This window comes from Ascaphus truei, chromosome 3 (assembly GCF_040206685.1).
Source record: "Ascaphus truei isolate aAscTru1 chromosome 3, aAscTru1.hap1, whole genome shotgun sequence".
NCBI classification, from domain to species: domain Eukaryota; kingdom Metazoa; phylum Chordata; class Amphibia; order Anura; family Ascaphidae; genus Ascaphus; species Ascaphus truei.
The window spans coordinates 312973668-312993030 of NC_134485.1; the positions used below are offsets into that span (position 1 = coordinate 312973668).

General features: G+C 40.2%; 1 protein-coding gene across 3 annotated transcripts in view; it reads right to left on the bottom strand.

The window, feature by feature from the left end:
- Nucleotides 1–19363, bottom strand: part of SUGT1 (SGT1 assembly cochaperone of MIS12 kinetochore complex) — a 57275-nt gene that overhangs the window by 9016 nt on the left and 28896 nt on the right. For all 3 annotated transcript variants that reach the window (XM_075591055.1, XM_075591054.1, XM_075591056.1), the window contains exons 7-11: nucleotides 19134–19187; nucleotides 17807–17826; nucleotides 16910–16941; nucleotides 7171–7267; nucleotides 4969–5076 (exon numbers count right to left, since the gene is read on the bottom strand). In XM_075591055.1, coding sequence (XP_075447170.1) covers nucleotides 4969–5076; nucleotides 7171–7267; nucleotides 16910–16941; nucleotides 17807–17826; nucleotides 19134–19187 — 311 coding nt within the window. The remainder of the gene's footprint in view (nucleotides 1–4968; nucleotides 5077–7170; nucleotides 7268–16909; nucleotides 16942–17806; nucleotides 17827–19133; nucleotides 19188–19363) is intronic.

A 19363-nucleotide genomic window follows, 5' to 3' on the forward strand; every position in this document is an offset into this window, starting at 1 on the left:
AAATGAAAAGGGCTTTCTATTGGTCCCTGCAGATGGAAGGTGAACAGGACGCCATTTGCTGTCCTGGAGAAAATATTCTTCCCCTGTGGATAAAAGAAGTGATATTTGAAGAACTGTGGGCTTCCCAGAGGTGGGGAGAGATAGGGAGAGATAGGAGCAGCTCAATTGCTCCCTTTTGTAAAGGGCAGAAGAAAAAAACCCAGCCAGACCAGACTGCAGCGTTTTCATTTAATGGACATGCAGGTGTAAAATATTGTTACGGAGTTGGAAAGTGAGCCAGGTTTAAAAAAAATCACAGGTTTAATTTTTTTTTTAAAAAGTGCCAACGTGTGCAACTATTGTTCCCATCTGTAGTGAATGCCTTTTGAAAATACAGAAACCTCTACTTTATAATCATTTTACATTTAAAATAAAACGGGGTTCATGTAACCGTCTTCAACGCTGTTGAGCATATTAGAAAGCTAAAGCCTTTGCACTGCTACACGAGTTGTGTTGTCTATGATTAAATAACGAGCATGTAGTCAGATGACAACCAGTAACACTATTTCTTCCTCGTTACTGAGAAATCAGATAACGCAAGTCAACAACATTCAGTCACCTTGCACTATAATCCATTTAAGAACGGTAAACACACGGTCACCAACCAACGGTTAGCCAGTTTGATGCCATGATCACAAAACTAGTCAAATAGCACCAACTGTAACGCAACAACAATACTTCTTACAATACATAAATATGCCAGAACAGAAAGTCCTTTGCAGCACATAAATGTGCTTCTCTGACTAGGGCTTGTGTAAATGGAGCATCCATGCCTTTCTGTATATAGTCTGCCACACAAGGACATTACAGCTAATTGGCATTCTTACTCTTTGTTTTAACGATTAATCTAATAAAATGTTTAATTTGCATATATTCCTATTTTCAGATGTAAGATATATGAGAAATGCCCCACCTAAACCTCAAGCTGCATGCAGGCCAACACATTATGACTAATTAGAAACTACGGTGCCCTAAATTAATTAGTTATGCTACTAAGCCTGTGCTTCTGTCAAACAGTGCAAGCAATTAAGGCTTGTGTTCCCTGCTCATCAGAGCTTTATTTACTGCCATCCAGCAGAATAGATATTCTCACAGACAATTTCTTTCATCAAGTAGATTTTCAATAACATTCTGTTTCCATCTCGGTTATGCCGAGAATGCTAATGCCTTAAGGGCATAAGATCCGTCTTCAACAGAATATTTCTTCATAAAACCGACCTTAGCCGGATACAGAATTCCATTTATTTTGTATTTTAATGTGTCATTTCCTAAGAACTATGTTTTTTTTTAACCTACTGTAGGAGCATTTCAACTTCCCCAAGCAGATTCAAATGAGGCATTCCTAGGGGAGGGTGCCTTAGCCTATATTTTCTGTAACAGAGATATAGAAAAGGGAACCAAAACAATACAAAAACACACTAGTAGTTATACCAAGCTGACATGTAATCAGATCATTATCTAGTTTAACGTAGATATGTATTTTTACCAACACACAAATAAAGTCAAAGTAAAATATAAATATACACTTTTTACATTTATAACATGCCACACTGGGGTTAACTGTTTAAACCAATAGAAGCATATTTATATATACCAACACAAATACAACAGATACTGGAGCTGGCTTGAGGTGGGAGGAAGGCCTGGTACGAATTATCGTTTATTTGTAAAGTGTCTACATATACCGCAGCGCGGTACAGTGGGGGACTCAGAGTGATCTCAATTACACAGACAGAATGACACAGATAAGGACAAAGCAGCTCAAACAGATACAGGAGCAGGGCCCTCATTCCCTTCTGTTAGCTTAAAACAGAGGAATATAATGCAGGTCCTAAGGGGCAAATGCCGAAAAAAAATAATAATCCACAAAGATGTAGCAGACAGCACTGCCCTGGTTAACACAAGGTGTTGCGTTATTGCTGGTGCGTTATTTAACAGTAGTGCTATTGAAAACAATGGCGATAACATGAACTGTATCGTGCTATTTTGTGCTAGCCTGCGTTAAAAGGGAGAGTAACGTCAGCTACATCTGTATATGGCATGACATTTCAAACATCTGTGGAAGTGTTTTTTGCTTTTAGTTTTTTAGTTCAACGCACATCCAAAATCACTAAAACACATACAGTACCATGCTGCATAAAGGTCCGCAAATATTTAAACACACACAATTTAAATTGGGGTTTTAATTGCAAATTGGGGTTTTAATTGCCAAAGTATGTATGATGAGCACGCCCACCACGTCAAGGTAACTAAACATCAATTTATATGAAATAGTAGAAACCGTTTAAGATGTGCAGGCTTTTATGCAGCATGATGTATGTAATAAGAAACGTAGGCTTTTAGTGGTTGTGTGGTCTGCTTGATCACACCTCAACAACACTCCAGTAATTTTTTTTCGTTATGTTGGATGAGCTTCACACATGGAACTGGATTAGTAGTTTTGGAAAGATGGCAACCACCTTCTATAATAGTTTTAATAAAGCTCCCTTCCCATCTATTGCCAGATCTGCTGTGAAAAAAAAAAAAACACATTTACTTGTGTAAAGCAGAGAATCTTACTCCATGAAAATGAGTGAGAAAAGCATGGGGAATTCAGGTCAGAGATTAATAATAATTTATTTTTAAATTAGAAGTTAGGACTTGCCTGAGCTTGGGTTAGGCTACGGCCCCAGTCACTGCATGCACGTCGGAGCACCTCGCAACGCGTGCACCAGTTTCAGCCACGCCCTGTGGAGAAGGGCAGGAGATTGCGACCGTGGGGGGGAGGAGGGGGGAGGGGTACGGCCATGACGCCACGCCACCGTGACATTGCAAACGCTCTGCCGCTGTGCCAAAAATCTGGTCTTTTGGCAAAGGTGGTCGCGCATTGCGCTTTCTGCAGGCGTGCGGTGGCAGTGACTGGGGCCGGCACCATAGAGGGCTGAATCTTGTTCGGGTCGCGCACGCCGTAGAGCAGTGGGGACGAGGCCTTACCTTTGTGTGGTAGGAAAGCTCACCATACTGTGGCCAAATATGTAATTAAAACCCCAATTTAAATGAAATATTGCAAATGGGTATAGATCAGGTTGTGTTTTTTCTGCACTGCCTCTAAGCTTTCACGTAAAATGTGTACATTTCTTCTTTTTTTTTTTTTTTTTTTTTTTTTTTTTTTTTAGAAAGGTGTCATTCACTTGCGAACAACAACTACATCACCCTTGTGACATTATAAGAATGGCTGCCACACTTGCTTCTTTTCTATTTGTGTCAGAAAGTGACACGACCACCTGAGAGCTACAAAGTGTTAGCAGGAATTATGCTGGCAAAGTTAAAACATGCCAATTGTGCTTTTCACTTTGGTCGTAGGTGAGAAGGTCCTTTTACCTTAAAGAAAACTCTTGGATTGTTCGATAAACTTTATTTTTGTCAAAATCAAAATGCCACACCAAAATCCTTCCTAGTGGGCAAGTGTGACAACACTCATTAAAAACATAACTTTGTTCTACAGTCCCAACCTTTAACTGGGAGCTCAAGTCTCCAAACATATTTAAACATCCTGGTATATTTTTGACCCGACTGGGAAGACAAAGCTTCAACCTAATGGTTTTTCCTAATCCTATGGTTGATTCCTAGAAAGAAGAAGAAAAAAAAAAAAGTAGGTCCGCAACCTTCTAAAGTGGTCCTGGAATGTCAATCACGGATTTTAGAAAATGTTTAGCAAGCATAAGGGGATTTGTTAAAGCAAATGTTATTTATTTTCTCCATTCACAGTAATTTGTTTATCTTTAAGCTCTCAGCAAGTTTTCCATTTACGTTAACAAAAAAGTTGCTATGGTCCTCAATTCTATACATTTCGAAGCAGCCCGTCACGCTGTTTTTGCCTCCAAATTCTGACTTGCACAGGGATTTTAATCTGAAAACAGCACGAACGGCCCACGTCGACGTACATAGAATCACTAAGAGGAGATATGATAACGATATACAAATATATTCAGGGACAATACAAGGAGCTTTCAAAAGAACTATTCATCCCACGGGCAGTACAAAAGGACTCGGGGTCATCCCTTAAGGTTGGAGGAAAGGAAATTTCACCAGCAACAAAGGAAAGGGTTCTTTACAGTAAGGGCAGTTAAAATGTGGAATTCATTACCCATGGAGACTGTGATGGCAGATACAATAGATTTGTTCAAAAAAAAGGTTGGACATCTTTTTAGATAGGAAAGGTATACAGGGATATACCAAATAAGTATACATGGGAAGGATGTTGATCCAGGGATTAATCCGATTGCCAATTCTTGGCGTCAGGAAGGAATTTCTTTTTCCCCTTATGAGATCATTGGATGATATGTCACTGGGGTTTTTTGTTTGCCTTCCTCTGGATCAATAAGCAAGTATAGATATAGGATAAAGTATCTGTTGTCTAAATTTAGCACAGGTTCAACTTGATGGACGTACGTCTTTTTTCAACCTCATCTACTATGTAACTATACATTGCAAAGGGTAAGTGGTGACTGTAACAAAGTTACTAAAACCACTGTGGCTGTGCATACAGAAGGATTTACTTTGTGTTATATGGATATTGCAAAAATGAAATAATGTATTAACACAACCCCCCTGAAAGTCTCAGGGAATATTACAATATAGGAAACTATTTGTGCACGCAGTGAAGCAAATTGATAGAATTTTGGTATTTGTCATATCACCCCCTCAGGCTATCTTCAGTGCTAATCACTCACTACAGGCAAGAAAGGTTACTGCTATTTGCACATTTTACAGTCTTTGATACCATTCCTCAATTTATTTTTTTATTTTCTCCCACCTTCCCAGGAAAAATGTTAAGAGTATACAAAGATGCACATTTCAAGCCTGGAAATGTACTACTGTTCCAAAGGATATTGAAAAACATGCCATGTGAATTGCTAAAAGAATATACTTTGCACTTAAAAGGCTCACCTTTGTTGAAAGCACTTTAAACACACTCTGGTCTGGTACGATAGAATGAAGAAGAAACATTGCTAAATTGTAGTCTTCTCCTGAAGGTAGCTTCACGTTTGCATTTAACTGTGGGAAAATTAATAGTTTATATGTTATTAAATATAGAATCAGGATGTCTGCAGTTTGAAACATTTTTCTATGCTTTGCAATTTTTGCCTTCAAGATGACCACAAAAAGATTTTTTGAAAATAATGCTTTTATTTGGAAGCCGGGTCAGATGGGGAAAAAAATAAAATAAAAAACATCTAGGCAATTTGCTCATAAGAAAGATTGTGCCCAAATGGATACATGCAGGTGCTTCTTTTCAAATCTGACATGACTCACGCTTTAAAAGAAATGGGTGAGTACAATTGCCATAGGACCAAGGCTTTTTCCAAAATTAAAAAGATGCATATAACATGGCGCTCTATAAAAATGATTTGCTCACATGCTAACAAAACATGGGCAGCTGCTCAATTACAGGAAGAATGACCATGATTTTACAGGAAAGAACACACTTGATGGGCATTGATTGAAAAACAACTCATTTTCTTGATGCCTCAGCTCTTCGTTCACATGCACTTTTCAGGGTAGGCACTCGCTGTGAATGTACAAATACAGAGCTGTATACACTCACACACACACACATTTTTTTGTTTTTTTTAATAAAAGAAGCAAAATGCTTTAAAATTGAAAGTATACCAGTCCGTTAATATCACACAAAAATTACTAAATGGAAACAATGTACTTTAATAACAATGAATGCTTAATTACGGGTTAATAGTTTATTACTGTATCATTACATTTTATTTAATCCTCCATTAGATATATAATCAAGGAATACTTCATTTATGAGTGTAGTAAGCTACAACGCACTTCTGGACACCCTAAAGCCTATTTCCACAGCTGGTCAACATACCCTTTCCTTACACTGGATTGTTTATTTATAATACACATCAAAAGTGTTTTTTCAACCTTTCGAATACACTGGTGAATGGGGAGTTCGGGTCGATGTCCTAAATTGTACGGTTGTAGCAATCTTGTAACTGGTTAACATTAAACAGTAAGGAGAAACGGTAAGATTCCAAATGAAACTCGCGCACGTTGGGGTAGGTCAGAGTGTCGTTTTAAACGTCTACAACTATATTCCTGTCTCCTAAAGTACTGCCCAAGAACACGCTTATCAAGTTGGTGTTCTTTCTTCAGGAACCTAGCTGTCTGATAATAGAAGGTTCTTGGAATATATTAACATTTAAGACTCATGCATGAGCTAACGTTGCAGATACCTTTCCACCTACACACTTCACAAATTTGGAAGCTTTTTTTTTTGTTTTCATTATTCTTTTGTCACTTGCTGTACCCTTACACCAGTCTCCTTTTGATTATCATAAATTATGGACTTACAGTTAAACATGCCTTCAGTCTCATGACTGCAAACCATCATTACTTTACTACTGTATTCAGCACAAGAAGAAAAAAAGAATGAAAAGAAACTGTGCTACACAGATATGGGAAGACAACAATTGTAATGTGTGCTTTGTTCTTGGTTTACCTTATCATACGCTCATCTTTTTATCTATGTTGCTTCTTGGGGTTTTTTTAAATGCAGAATGGGTTAAGTACTACCTGAAGGGTGGTGCTTTATACTGCTAAGCAAGTAAATGAGGATTCAGGTTTTACATTCCTTGCAATATGCTGCGTTCAATTACCCCTGAAAATATGGGGGCCACAAAAATGTACATCCTCTTGGTTCAATATTTACATACTTGCATAGTAGATGAGGTTGAAAAAAATAAATAAATAAACGACATCAACCTATGCAAAATTTGGACGACGAATACCTGCACTATATGTGCATTGGCAGTATTTTGATCCAGAAAAAGCCAAACAAGAAACCCCTGTGACATTATCCAATGGATGTCTCAAAAGGGGAAAAGATCATTCCTTCCCGACTCCAGTCTTTAGAATATTAATTTATATTTTCTTGGAGCGGACAGGTGAGCAATGGAATTGAAAAATTATTATTTACAACCCTGGTTCACGTTTAACTACGTCTTCAGAACAGTTAAAAGAGAAAGCCATTAAAAAAAAAAAAAAAGTGACACTGAAGTCTATTTTCGTCTATATATTTTTTTAAAGGGGTGCAGGAAGAATAGTTATGTAGGAATCAAATAGAATTACCTCTCTCTCCGAAAACTGTATGTGGACATCATTCTTCTCTGCATTCTTGATCATTATAGTAATGATGACTTGAGATTCTGTTTGGTACCAGTCATGCCTGGAAAAAACAAGCATTTTTGCTGTTGATTAGTTATTTTAATAGTGCAGTCACATATAGGCTTGTTCTGAAATGATCACATTTTGACCTTTGCTCTTCCTTCTGATCAGTACCTATGCTTCATTATGGCATTCGCCATTGGTGTAATAGTTTGGAAACGTTATGGGATTTTTTCCCCATCTACATTTAAAAATAAATAAAAAAATTGTACACCGGTGAAAATGTAGCAACACAAAAATGTGTGATCTACTTGGAATTGCTTTTTCTCCTTTGATTACGTCTCTGCCCCACATTTGTTGGACCACATAAAAATAATGAAAGCACTCGCCTCGTCAACACAAATACAAATTCCAATATATGCTGCCAAGTTGATCTGCACAACAGTTCTCGTTTTTACAGGTAGTAGATTCCTCCAATGCAAAAGCAAAACGGCATAGAAAACAACGATATATATATATATATATATATATATATATATATATATATATTTTTTTTTTTTTTTAAGTATTAGGGCTTCAATTTAGAGTTAATAATAAATACTGTGCATGGTAACATATCTTGTCTGACAAATTGCTCTACATTCGCCCATGTATATACCACTTCCATAGAGCACACCTTCACCTGATCCCAAATAATAAGAAACAAGTAACATCTTTACTTGTCACAGCAGCCACTCAAGCACATTGGCAGGAAAACAGGTGGCCCTTGGGGGTTTTCCCTGCAGCCCCCAACTGCTGCCACCAAAGCTGGCAGCTCTCCCTCTGCACAGAGGAGAGACAGCGTGGCGATGTTGCTAGTATGGATCATAGCTTCTTCCCACTCTCTGAGCTGCCTAATGATGGTGCTAATCACTAGTTCCCATAAGGCCGAGTCCATAGCAGGGGAAGCCGCGCTGAGCCGTGCTGACGCTCCGCGCTGAGCTCCTGCATCCTCCATGAGGATGTCTTTAGAGGGGGCTCACGCGAGCGTCCGCAGGCGTGCTGAGGCGCTGGATTTTTCAGCCGACAGCCGAGCTGTTTTTCAGAGCGCTGTCGGCTGAAAACATCCAATCAGCGCGGAGCAGCGTCAACGTCACGGCGCCGTGTCGTTGACGTCGGTGCGTCGCGGGCGATTGGTCCAGCGACATCACTGCCCCGCCTCCCTCAGTCTCCCGATCGCGCCCGCTGGCTCGCCTGCATGGGCAGGAAATCGCACAGATTTCAGCAGGCGAGCCTCAGCGTCAGCGCGGTCCAGCACTGCCAACCCCTCTATGGCCCCAGGCTAAGGCTGCGGCCCCGCTGCCTGAGCGCCTGCGAGGCTGGCGGCGCGTGCAGCCGAATTCCCCGGTCTGCAGAGAGCTGCAGGGGGAAAGACATGGGGGGGGGGGCGTGACTGGGGAGTGACGGAGGCGCAGCCATGATGTCACCTGGCAGGTTCGCTCTTATTGGCTGAACCACCTGGGGGCGTTGCCTAGCCCATCTCAATTTTCAGCTCTGGAAGAAAAACTCGCAGTGGGCCCGGCCCCATTGAGAGGCGGCTCTTGTCCCCGCAGCGGCCGCCATAGCGAGCGCTGCAGCAGCCAGTGGGGACCAAGCCTCAGGAGAGGAGTGGGACAGAGTTCACGAGCACGCTGGCATTAGGAAGCTGACTGGAAGAGGTGGGGAGAGGCCTGTGCACTATATGTGCAGCCCTTACGAGGTGCATCATGTTGCCTATCACTGCACTAGCACAACCATTAAAAAACACAGCGACTGGATCAGTGTTGAGCTGCAAGGAAAACCAAGAAGATCTCTGCATATAACTAGATAGATGTTTAAATAAACATTAGGTTGAGAATATAACTTTGAAGGCTGGAAATGATCTTTTCTGGCGCTGAGGTGAGGTTGAGATGAGTGGATTTGTAGTTTCTTCTAATATGCTTTGACCTCAGGAAAGGAGAAAAGGAAAAGACAAAACATGCAGGGAACCTGCAATGGTGTATTACCCAAGGGATAACAAGATAGAATAAAGAAGGAGCAATTTATTGTTAAAATAACAAGGTTAAAAAACCATGGAAAACAATTAATACAATTAATACACATACATTGAATATAATAAAATTGAGTTGGACCAAGTTCTAAATCACAAGAGTGCGGATAGTGCTTAGGCATCTGTCTATCATTCATTTTATTATATTCAATGTATGTGTATTAATTGTATTAATTGTTTTCCATGGTTTTTTAACCTTGTTATTTTAACAATAAATTGCTCCTTCTTTATTCTATCTTGTTATCCCTTGGGTAATACACCATTGCAGGTTCCCTGCATGTTTTGTCTTTGTCTTTTCTCCTTTCCTGAGGTCAAAGCATATTAGAAGAAACTACAAATCCACTCATCTCAACCTCACCTCAGCGCCAGAAAAGATCATTTCCAGCCATCAATCCAATTCTGGGTAGAAGATACCAGAACTATCTTTTCAAGGCAGCTCCAGGACTACCTATTGGACTCTGTATCTAAGGTTTTTTATGATCTGTTATTGTCATTTGCACTAGCGCTGATTACACACCTATCATTTCACAAATGAGAATATAACTTTATTGCCAATTGCTTCAGGTGCTTACATCGATTAACGCTTTTAAACATCGCACCCGGTTTTCTTTCATTTTCACTCAAATTGTGTATTTACATTATAAAACAATAAAAATCCAGCAAGGTGCGTTTTTTTATTTTTATTTTTTAATAACAAATGTTATTGAAGTTTGTCATGCTTCAATATGACATATGCATATGAGTCACAACAGTTATACAAATAATCCAACTTGTATGAGAAAAAAGAATTTAAACCTAAACCAGGAGGGGTGAGAAGGGGAGGGGGAAAGAGTCTGCCTCTCCATTTTCTGATCCAAGCTTCTGCTCTTCCAGAGTTCTAGAGTGGTCTCCCATGTGGCCAGTCTCTCTGTTATCCATCTAAAGTGCTCCGTTAGGCCCCTTTAGACAATTGCCTGTTTATTTTTTTTTTGTTTTTTAAGTCAGCGGAGAGTGTGTTTCCAAGACTCACATTAGGATTGAAGTACCATTCGCCCCTGGGAAGTCTGTTTGTGCTGGCCAAATAATCCAGACTTTTAGAAATGTAGTGCCAGTATCAACCAAACTTGTTAATTTTTCCATCTGGCATACAAACCAAATTCTATTCCTAACTGCAGGAATAGTTGGGATTTCTGCCTGTTTGCACAGTGCTGTGATCACGCACCTCATCACTGTTGCGAAATGTGCTACTAGTTTACATTGTGTTCTAGAGAGCCCCTCTACTGGTCTGTTTAATAGGAACAGCCAGGTGTCCAATGGGATTGAGGCCTAAAATCCTCTGAAGACAATCTTTCCTTGTTCCCACATGGGGAGCACCCGAGGGCAGGACCACAGCATATCATATGTAAGGGATCTGCCTCACCGCCACATTGTTTTGGGAGTATCCTGGTACGAATTTAGACAATTTCACCGGGGTGAGGTACCACCTCATTAACACTTTACACACGTTCTCCCTTAACATCGTACATATGGAGCTCTTAGCCGCGGCTGTAATTATTTCTGTCCATTCCTCTTCCTCTAAGATTTCCCCTAGGTCCTGTTCCCATTGTGTCATATAGTTCTGTTTCTTTGAGTATGCTGCTCCCGAACAGACCACCTCTCTGTATAGTCGAGAAATGAGTCCCCTAGTTTGTGTTTTTAATATACAGAGTTTCTCAACATTTGTCAATTGGGGGCAGGGCAAAAATTTGTTATAAAATGCTCTGATCTGGAGGAATCAAAAGAATTCTGTATGTAGAATGTCTTTTTCTGACAATTTATTCGATTGTTTTGATGCTGCTATTTCTCCCCTCCAGATCCCCAAGTCTGGAAAAAAAAAAAAAAAACCCTTTCTGTTTCCAAATTAAAAGCAAGGTACATTTTAACATCCACTGAGATTAACATCCAATGCAGAAGATACCAAGTACATAAACCAACACTGCAGACTAGTGGCCGCCCACACAAACACAGCAACACAAGACTGCGATTTTCAGGTTTCAATTGTTATTTTATCCTGCAATTTCATATTTTGTCAAAGCCCACAAATGTACAAAAAAAAAAAAAAACCATTTAAAGGGGGGGGGGGAGGGGGTATTTTGCACAAGCCACTCATTTAATTATGTGCGGCAATTACACAAAAGTATCACTAATGGTGAAAAATCATTTTGTTCTAGTCTAAACACTGCAGTACACACGAGAGCACTGCTGATCCTCCCATTAGAGGTTGAACATAAAATATATAAAAAGGATGTGTATTTAGTAGTCATTTCTGTCTATAAACATCAACCATAATGAGATCGCAATTCTATAAAATCAGAGGGGGGAAATGATAATTGCAGAATTAGAAGGCAGCCACGGGAATCAGAAGTAAAGTAACCGTCACACCGAATTGCCATGGAAACGCATAGACCTGGCCTGCATTGATGGATCCCTCAAGAACACTGAATGCTTTCCTCCAGAGCACTGATGAAGTCTTCCTAAGCCAGCAGACAATGATCCAGGTGTCACAACTTTTTTCTTAAGGCACAGGAGTGGTCCGGAAGAAAGTGATGTGAGCTGCATCTCCCATGGGTCAATGGGTTACAACTTTTTTAGTTGTGGGTTGCTTTTTTTTTTAACCTTCCACGTGTACATATGTATTTTGTGTTGTCTAGAAAAATGGCCTTTACTGCTTCCGTTGTCCATCAGCAAAAAGGTCTGGGAATTATTCGGCAGTTTTGTTCACAAAAAATGAACAAAGCCGAGTTTACGGTTTACCCAGTTTGTGATGGCCTCTAGGCAATCGCTACTTCCCCAGGGAACACTAAACAAAAATTGTATCTACGGTAATTGATGTGAAGATAGATATTTTTTTTTACAATATTCCTGGGTGGTGATGCCATCAATAACTTCAATTAAAACATTTTATTTTTCGTTTATAACTTGGGTACAAAGATAGAGGATGGTGCGATTTTAGCACCAACATGTGATTTCAAGACATCACAGGTGCAAAATGAGCCTTTGTCCATAACTATTCAAGATTCAGAATGATGGTACATGCTGCACACTCATTTTGCAACATAACTTTTTGATGACACGAAGACAATCAACACACCTTCCCAAAATATGGGTTTCTGACACTTCTAGAACAGCAATCCTTTCCCATTTTCTTATACGTGCTTTAGGCCTCGGACATGGTGACATTCACAGCGCTGACAGTCATGCTCTCCTGCTCAAGCAGGAGCTTTTATGTGTCCCTGCATGAGCGTCAGCGTGCGCACTTGTGAGCCGAGTGGGAACCGGGCGGGAGGCGGGGCAGGAGGCGGGGCTAGCGCGCCACATCACGGCGCCAACATCATGGACGGCCATTGGCGGTCACGTGACCGGTCCTGCGCTTCCCTCAGCGGGAAAAATTAAATTGTGCTGTTGGCTGCAATTCCACACGCCTGCGGAAGCGCCATCTAAAGCCGTGCTCAATAGGGATGATGTTTCCCCTCAGCGCGGTCTTTTTGACCATGACCCTGGCCCTAGACAGACAGTAAGGAAGAGGACAGAAGAATCAGGAGCCATTAAGATATTATCAAACACCTGCTTTAAGTTGAGCTTAATTTTGGAAACGTATCACTAGTGACTGGAGCTACTCCAGTGGACTCAGAGAAAGCCTTTGAATGCGGATGATACAGCAGTATTGGAGAAGAAATGGCTAATGCATGCTCCTGCCAGCAGGGCTCTCGTGCCAAGTGGTCCGATCTCAAGAACTTGCTACAGGAGCATACAACATGCCTTGACTCCTGCCCACAAGGACAAGTTTTCCATGGATCACACAACTGTCAAAGCAAAATAAAGTCAGAGACCGATTGTCCACCATGGACGCATTTGATCATCAAGTAGGCAGCAGTGCCAACTTCACCAAAGCTAGAACTGTAATTTGTTTATCAATACAACTAGCCCTGAAGCTACCACAATGATTGTGTACTCAAGCACAATTATTTTCTACTTAACCAAAAGATGCACCATCAGATTCCAGGCACTGCTATGGGGACAACGTGACCCCACATATGCCACCTTATACTTGGGCTGGTGGGAGGAGTGTACAATTTTCAAGGAGATAAAAGGAAAAATACACAGTGCACATTGAACTGTGGTCCCACTACATAGACATCATGCAATAGTGGTGAGGCCCTATTGACATTTTACATGAATGCATTCATATTCTGAATAAAAACGATCATAATTTTAGGCTGACCTTTGAAATGGACAACCCCCTTCCCCCCCACTACTTCCTTGATCTGAAAATATCAAGAGACGGAAAGCAATATTAACAGCACTGTGTACCGCACGAATAGCCTCATGCTGGCTGCCAGTCACCATCCTAAACCATTTGTCAATAATATAACAGTAGGGCAATTCCTTTGAAATCCTTGTTATTTTGAACAGTTCCTGTGTATTTTAACAGGCTGCCAAAAGGAGGAGGAGGGGGGGGGGGAATAAAATAAAAAACTTCTGAAGCGGGAATACAGTAGAAACTAGCAATACAGCATATAAAAGAGCCAAAGCCACTACACTAACTGATTTGCTTACAAGACACTTACCGCACTAGAAGAGAAAATTAGATTCATAGGCACATTCAACTGCCAGTGGCAAACAGTCAATTCGGTTCTCAAGAAGCCTTGGCACATACTTATGGAAGATGAGGACTTGAGAAAGGTATTCAAATCTTCTCCAATCATGGTGAGCAGACGTGCCATCAATCTAATTGACATTTTAGTCTGCAACCACTTCACTGATACCCAAAAACCTATGGGATCCTTCAGATGTAGTGGCTACAAGGCCAGCTCGTCTATGCACTCTACCAAAGTATTCTTAAATTGAGACAATACCAAGGAGTTAAGGATTCGTCAGTTCATCAACTGCCTAACAAGTGGTGTCATATATACCTTGATTTGGGAATGTGAAAAGAAATATGTTGGTAAAACACACAGACAAATGAGGAGGCAAGTGGCTCGAACACCTAGGTTAAATTAGAAATAAACTGAAAACTCACATTGAGACATGTGAACGATTTACATAATGGAAACACCAATGTCCTTAAATTCCTTGGTATTTACCATTTCACTATGGGTCGCAAAAGGAAATTGGGCTAAAGCACTCCTACAGTGAGTGTGCAAATGGATTTACACCCTACAAACCCTCAGCCCTAGGGGCCGAAAAGGGCTTGTATTTTCACCCTTTGTTTGAACATAACTTACCGTACACCCCACTGCAAGGGTAGAGTAATACTTTGTCCCCTTGGCCACAAGGCCCCAATATATAGGTCAGTTAAACCATGTGTTCTATTTAAGTGAAATGTTTTACATGTATGAACGCAGACTGCCATCGTCCCATGAGTTGCACTTCTACTGCCCCCATCCGGCAGCGACAGTGGCCCCCAGAAATGTATTTTGCCCAACCTGAAAAAGAGGCTGGCCACCCCTGGTGTAGTACCTGCCTCCAGGCTTTTTACTACATCCAATGAGCTCACAGTGGGGCTGTCGGATGCAGATTCACTAAACGCTGCTCTCTTTTAGACTAAGCATAGTGCAACTTCAACACTTAGCAGGTAGATGGTGTATCCAACATGGTATGGTCTCCATGTGCCCCGTGTGGCTAAACCACACACGAACAACATTTGTTGTATCTTAACCTTTAGAACTTCAAAAAGCTGTGCATTGCACATATTGCAACATCACCTATGCTTTAAAAAAAATGATGGGTACACTGGGTAGAACAGTGATACAATTCTTGCTACTTACTTACTTGCTGAAATATACTGTCAGCTCTGCAGGCAAGAGAATTGTATTGCTTGCTCTCTGATATCAGACCTCATTCAATGATGCAGACAAGATTTCAACTTTGGCTCCCCTTCCTCAATACATACGATTACACATTTTAGATTAACATTCAGATTATTTGGACTATTGGCATAAAATACAAACAGTTCAAGTTTGTGAATTTACTTTCTGGCATCAGATTATATTGTGAAGCAGTCCTTGAACAGGAATATTCTTTAAAAGAGCCCATTACTTGGCACAATGTACTGTATACTGTTCACTACACTTACCACAGTTCATCCCCCAGTATTCTGAGGGTCACTAGTGGATTAGTGAATACTTTTTCGGCTGTCTCCCCTACGATTTTAATTTGCATCAATTTATTTATTGTAAATGTAATTATTTATTATTCTGACCCATGGATTCTCATTTAGGTATTTGCTCGTAAACGTTAAGTTTGAGTAATTATTAGGATTTCGAGTGCATATACATAGGGGCTTTCTTTCGCTTCCAATATTTTGTACCAATTTTTCCCTTACTGCACCTTATCCTATTTCATGGTTAGGTTGAGCAAATAATTAATCATGTGTTGTAACCCTGAAGCTTCCCAGGAATCGCAGAATCAGCAAAGTTGACTACTGCTGGAAGTATCCATTCTTTAATGTGTACGGCAACACAAGTGACAATGAGGTGCTATACTGGATCTCCTTAAAATGGTTATCCTCATTCTATTTTGAAAAACAGTATCACCTCTCTATAAAACTTATGTTTTGCCCAATCACTTTGGTCTTTCCTTTTTATGTTGCACTCCATGCACACCACTTTATACCTTCTAGATTTTAGGGATAAGAACAAGATGGCTGCCTTTTACTCCATAGGAGAGAATGGTTTGAATTTAATGTGCATGGTATGAGTCTGAAGCAGAAATATGAATAGTGATAAACATTTAAAAATACTTTTAATTACGACATATTTCTAAAAAAAAAAAAATCTTTTGGGATGTATTGCATGTTTAAAACAAAAGCATGCTGCTTTACCATATCCATCACTGGCCAGGAGAAAACACCAGTCATGTAGAAGTTAAGGTACTGCCTTGGATTTCTGCTTTATCAAGCCCAATTGTTTTTGTCTGGCCTCTATTTGAGAGAACATATAGGCGGCACTCCGGTGGACTTGTATTAATAAAAAATTAGTCTTCATCACATCAGGTGAGTAATGTTTCAGCGCGATCTTAGAAAAAGGTCCAAGATGGGACCGAATTGTTGATCAGCTGATGTATTCATAATAAAATGGAGTCATCGCAAGTCCACTGGAGAACCGCCTATATAGGCATACCCCGGTTTAAGTACACTCACGAGCAAGGATATATCGCCCAATAGGCAAACGGCAGCTCACGCATGCGCCTGTCAGCACGTCCTGAACATCAATACCAGCTCCCTACCTGTACTGAAGCTCTGCGCATGCGGGGAGACTATAGAGCCTGTTATAAATGCGTTATTTACATCAGTTTTGCATGTATATGACGATTGCCGTACAGTACATGCATCGATAAAGTGTAGCACTACCCTTTTTCCACTTTAGATTTTCGCTTTACATACATGCTCCGGACCCATTGCGTACGTTAATGCGGGGTATGCCTGTACTTTGTCCCTCAATGTGCACCTGTGGCAGGATTACATATAAGGAATTGGGAATGCTCCTTTTTTGCAATTTTCTATTAGAGAAACAACAATATTTATGCAGAACTGAAGCTGTACATTTGGTCTCTTTTGGTAGGAAATTTGTTAAACACCAATATCAAAAAAAGGGGAGAGAGCAACATTTCACTTACTTATATTTTGAAGATGTCTGCTGATCTGTAGCCTGGATATGAAAACAGACAAATTCCACATGAGGTCACCACAGAACAAACATTGTATGGGCACATTGTGAATTACACAAAGGGTCTACACCGTGACGTTGTTACAGGCTCAACCAAAAGGCTGCACTAAATAACCCAGACTAAGAAAAAAAAATGAATCAAATAATTTGTCACGTTGGAGGTGCATTGGGGTTTCTGCTTATGGTTGTGTATTTGAAGTCACTTTCCCACTAGCACTCCAGTTGACATAATATATAATATTGTGAGTTTGGGTTTTGAGCTTGTTAAGATTGTGTATGTACCATCTTTGAATCCCCAGACGTCCATTTTAAAAACGCTAAATATATAACTGCGCAGAAGATAATTGTATGTTATGCTAATGTATCAGCACTTTTTTTTTTTTTTTTTTGCTACCACCGGATATATTTTCATCCTCTTAAAAATGGCTGTTGAGGAAGAGACGTTAGGATTTCTCACTAGAAACAATACTTTTGTTGTCTTGCGCAGGAAATATTGCCAAGAATATTTTTATTTCTTGTATTTAATCACACCTTTAACCCATTCACTGCCACTGGCTCCTGAGGTGAAAGAGGTTGAAGTGGGGTTATTGAGTTTAGACTAGATGGAGATATTCAATTCCTTGGAAGTTTAGAAGAAAAAGAAAAAAAGCTACAATATCTTACTGTGTCGATATTTGGGAACATTAGAAAGCACTTAACTTTAAATATATCAAATGAATAAATCGGCAAAAATTATAAGACATTTTGCAGATGATTAAGAAAAGAACAACTTAAATGGTGTCAAAATAAAGCAATACTTGTTTAAACATGGTGAAAAAAATACCAAAAATAAATAAATAAAACTTACCAATTCAGGCGTTGGTGAAACTAAAAGTGGGGAGGAAAACAAACACTGTGTAAATGGAAATAGCATTTAGAAAAGTTGAGGTTTTAAATACCTGAATTAGACAAGTAAAAAAAAGTAATTCAATTGTTAAACTTTGTCATTCTCCCCTGCAACATTCAAGGAATAGGACAGCAAATTACTCTCAGGGTAGTATACTCACATACTACACGAATAAAACAGGCGGTTTGACCACTCTGGGTCCTGTAACTCTGTAATGCTGGAACGTCCTGTATCTCGTTGTGAATCGACCAAAGCTTCCCCACTTCTGGGTTTCAGATGGCGGGTGACAGTGGTAATCCACAATCAGCTCAGGGTAACCCTACGTGTTTCGTTCGAAATATCCAAACTTCTTCAGGCCCACCCCTGAAGAAGTTTGGATATTCCGAATGAAACGCGTAGGGTTACCCTGAGCCGATTGTGGATTACCACTGTTCCTGCATTTGACTGCTCTGTAGCTGTGAGACCTAAGTACCCGCTGTGCCTTTCAACTAATACCGCTGACGGTGTCCGACTGGGAGACCAGGCTTGGATCCCCATTGGCTGTGAAGGTCTGTAACATCACCTGCCATCTGAAACCCGAAAGTGGGGAAGCATTGGTCGATTCACAACGAGACACAGGACGTTCCAGCATAACAGCAGGACCCAGAGTGGTCACACCGCCTGTTTTATTCATATAGCACGAGAGTGGAAGGAGCTCTTTTGCTCTGTCATATGTTCATTAAATTGTATTGCATTATATATTTTTTTCTCTTTTTTTATACTACCCTGAGAGTTCCTATAACCAAATTCCTTTTCTAATCATCAATTCACTACAACCAACGTTAGTTTTGCGTTCCAAGTGATTTCTGTGACGTCTTCTGAGGTGGTGTGGAACTCCTTATGCCAGCTGCATCTCCTCTTGGTGATATTAATTTGTATTTTAATCACTGGATTTTATTTAATTTGTGTTGGGTTTGTGCTTTAAATTTCTGTAATAAATTGCACATATGAGAGAATTTCAACCTGCAGTAAGTAGCATCTACTAACTTTTCATATAGAGGACTTGAGGAACCGAGAAAAATCAAACCAGCAAATCACAGGCATGCTACTTAGCGGGAGGTTATTATCTCATGCTAAACGGACAGCGGAATGCAGATCATGGATGCGACGGCCAAGTAGGAGAGGATTCGTATAAGACATGATAGCTCAATGATCAAGCTATGGCCAATCTGGCACTGCATTACAACCAGTATACACACCCTGCGATATGTATGTTTTCATACTTCAATTGAGTAGCAGATCTGCTCACCGTTTAATTTTTCTTCACATCTCCGAATCCATACAGAAAAGGTTGAGTCTGATGCTAAAAGAAATACATATTAAAAATAGGACATTTACACCATTAAGCCATGTTGTTGTTGCTGGAGTCCCACTGCCTATTTGCATCACTGGTAGTGAAAAATTGGCAGCTTCAATCCAATCAATTAGTGGGGTTTGTAATCTGAATTTGGCAAGAGAAGATGCCAGGATAGACAAAAA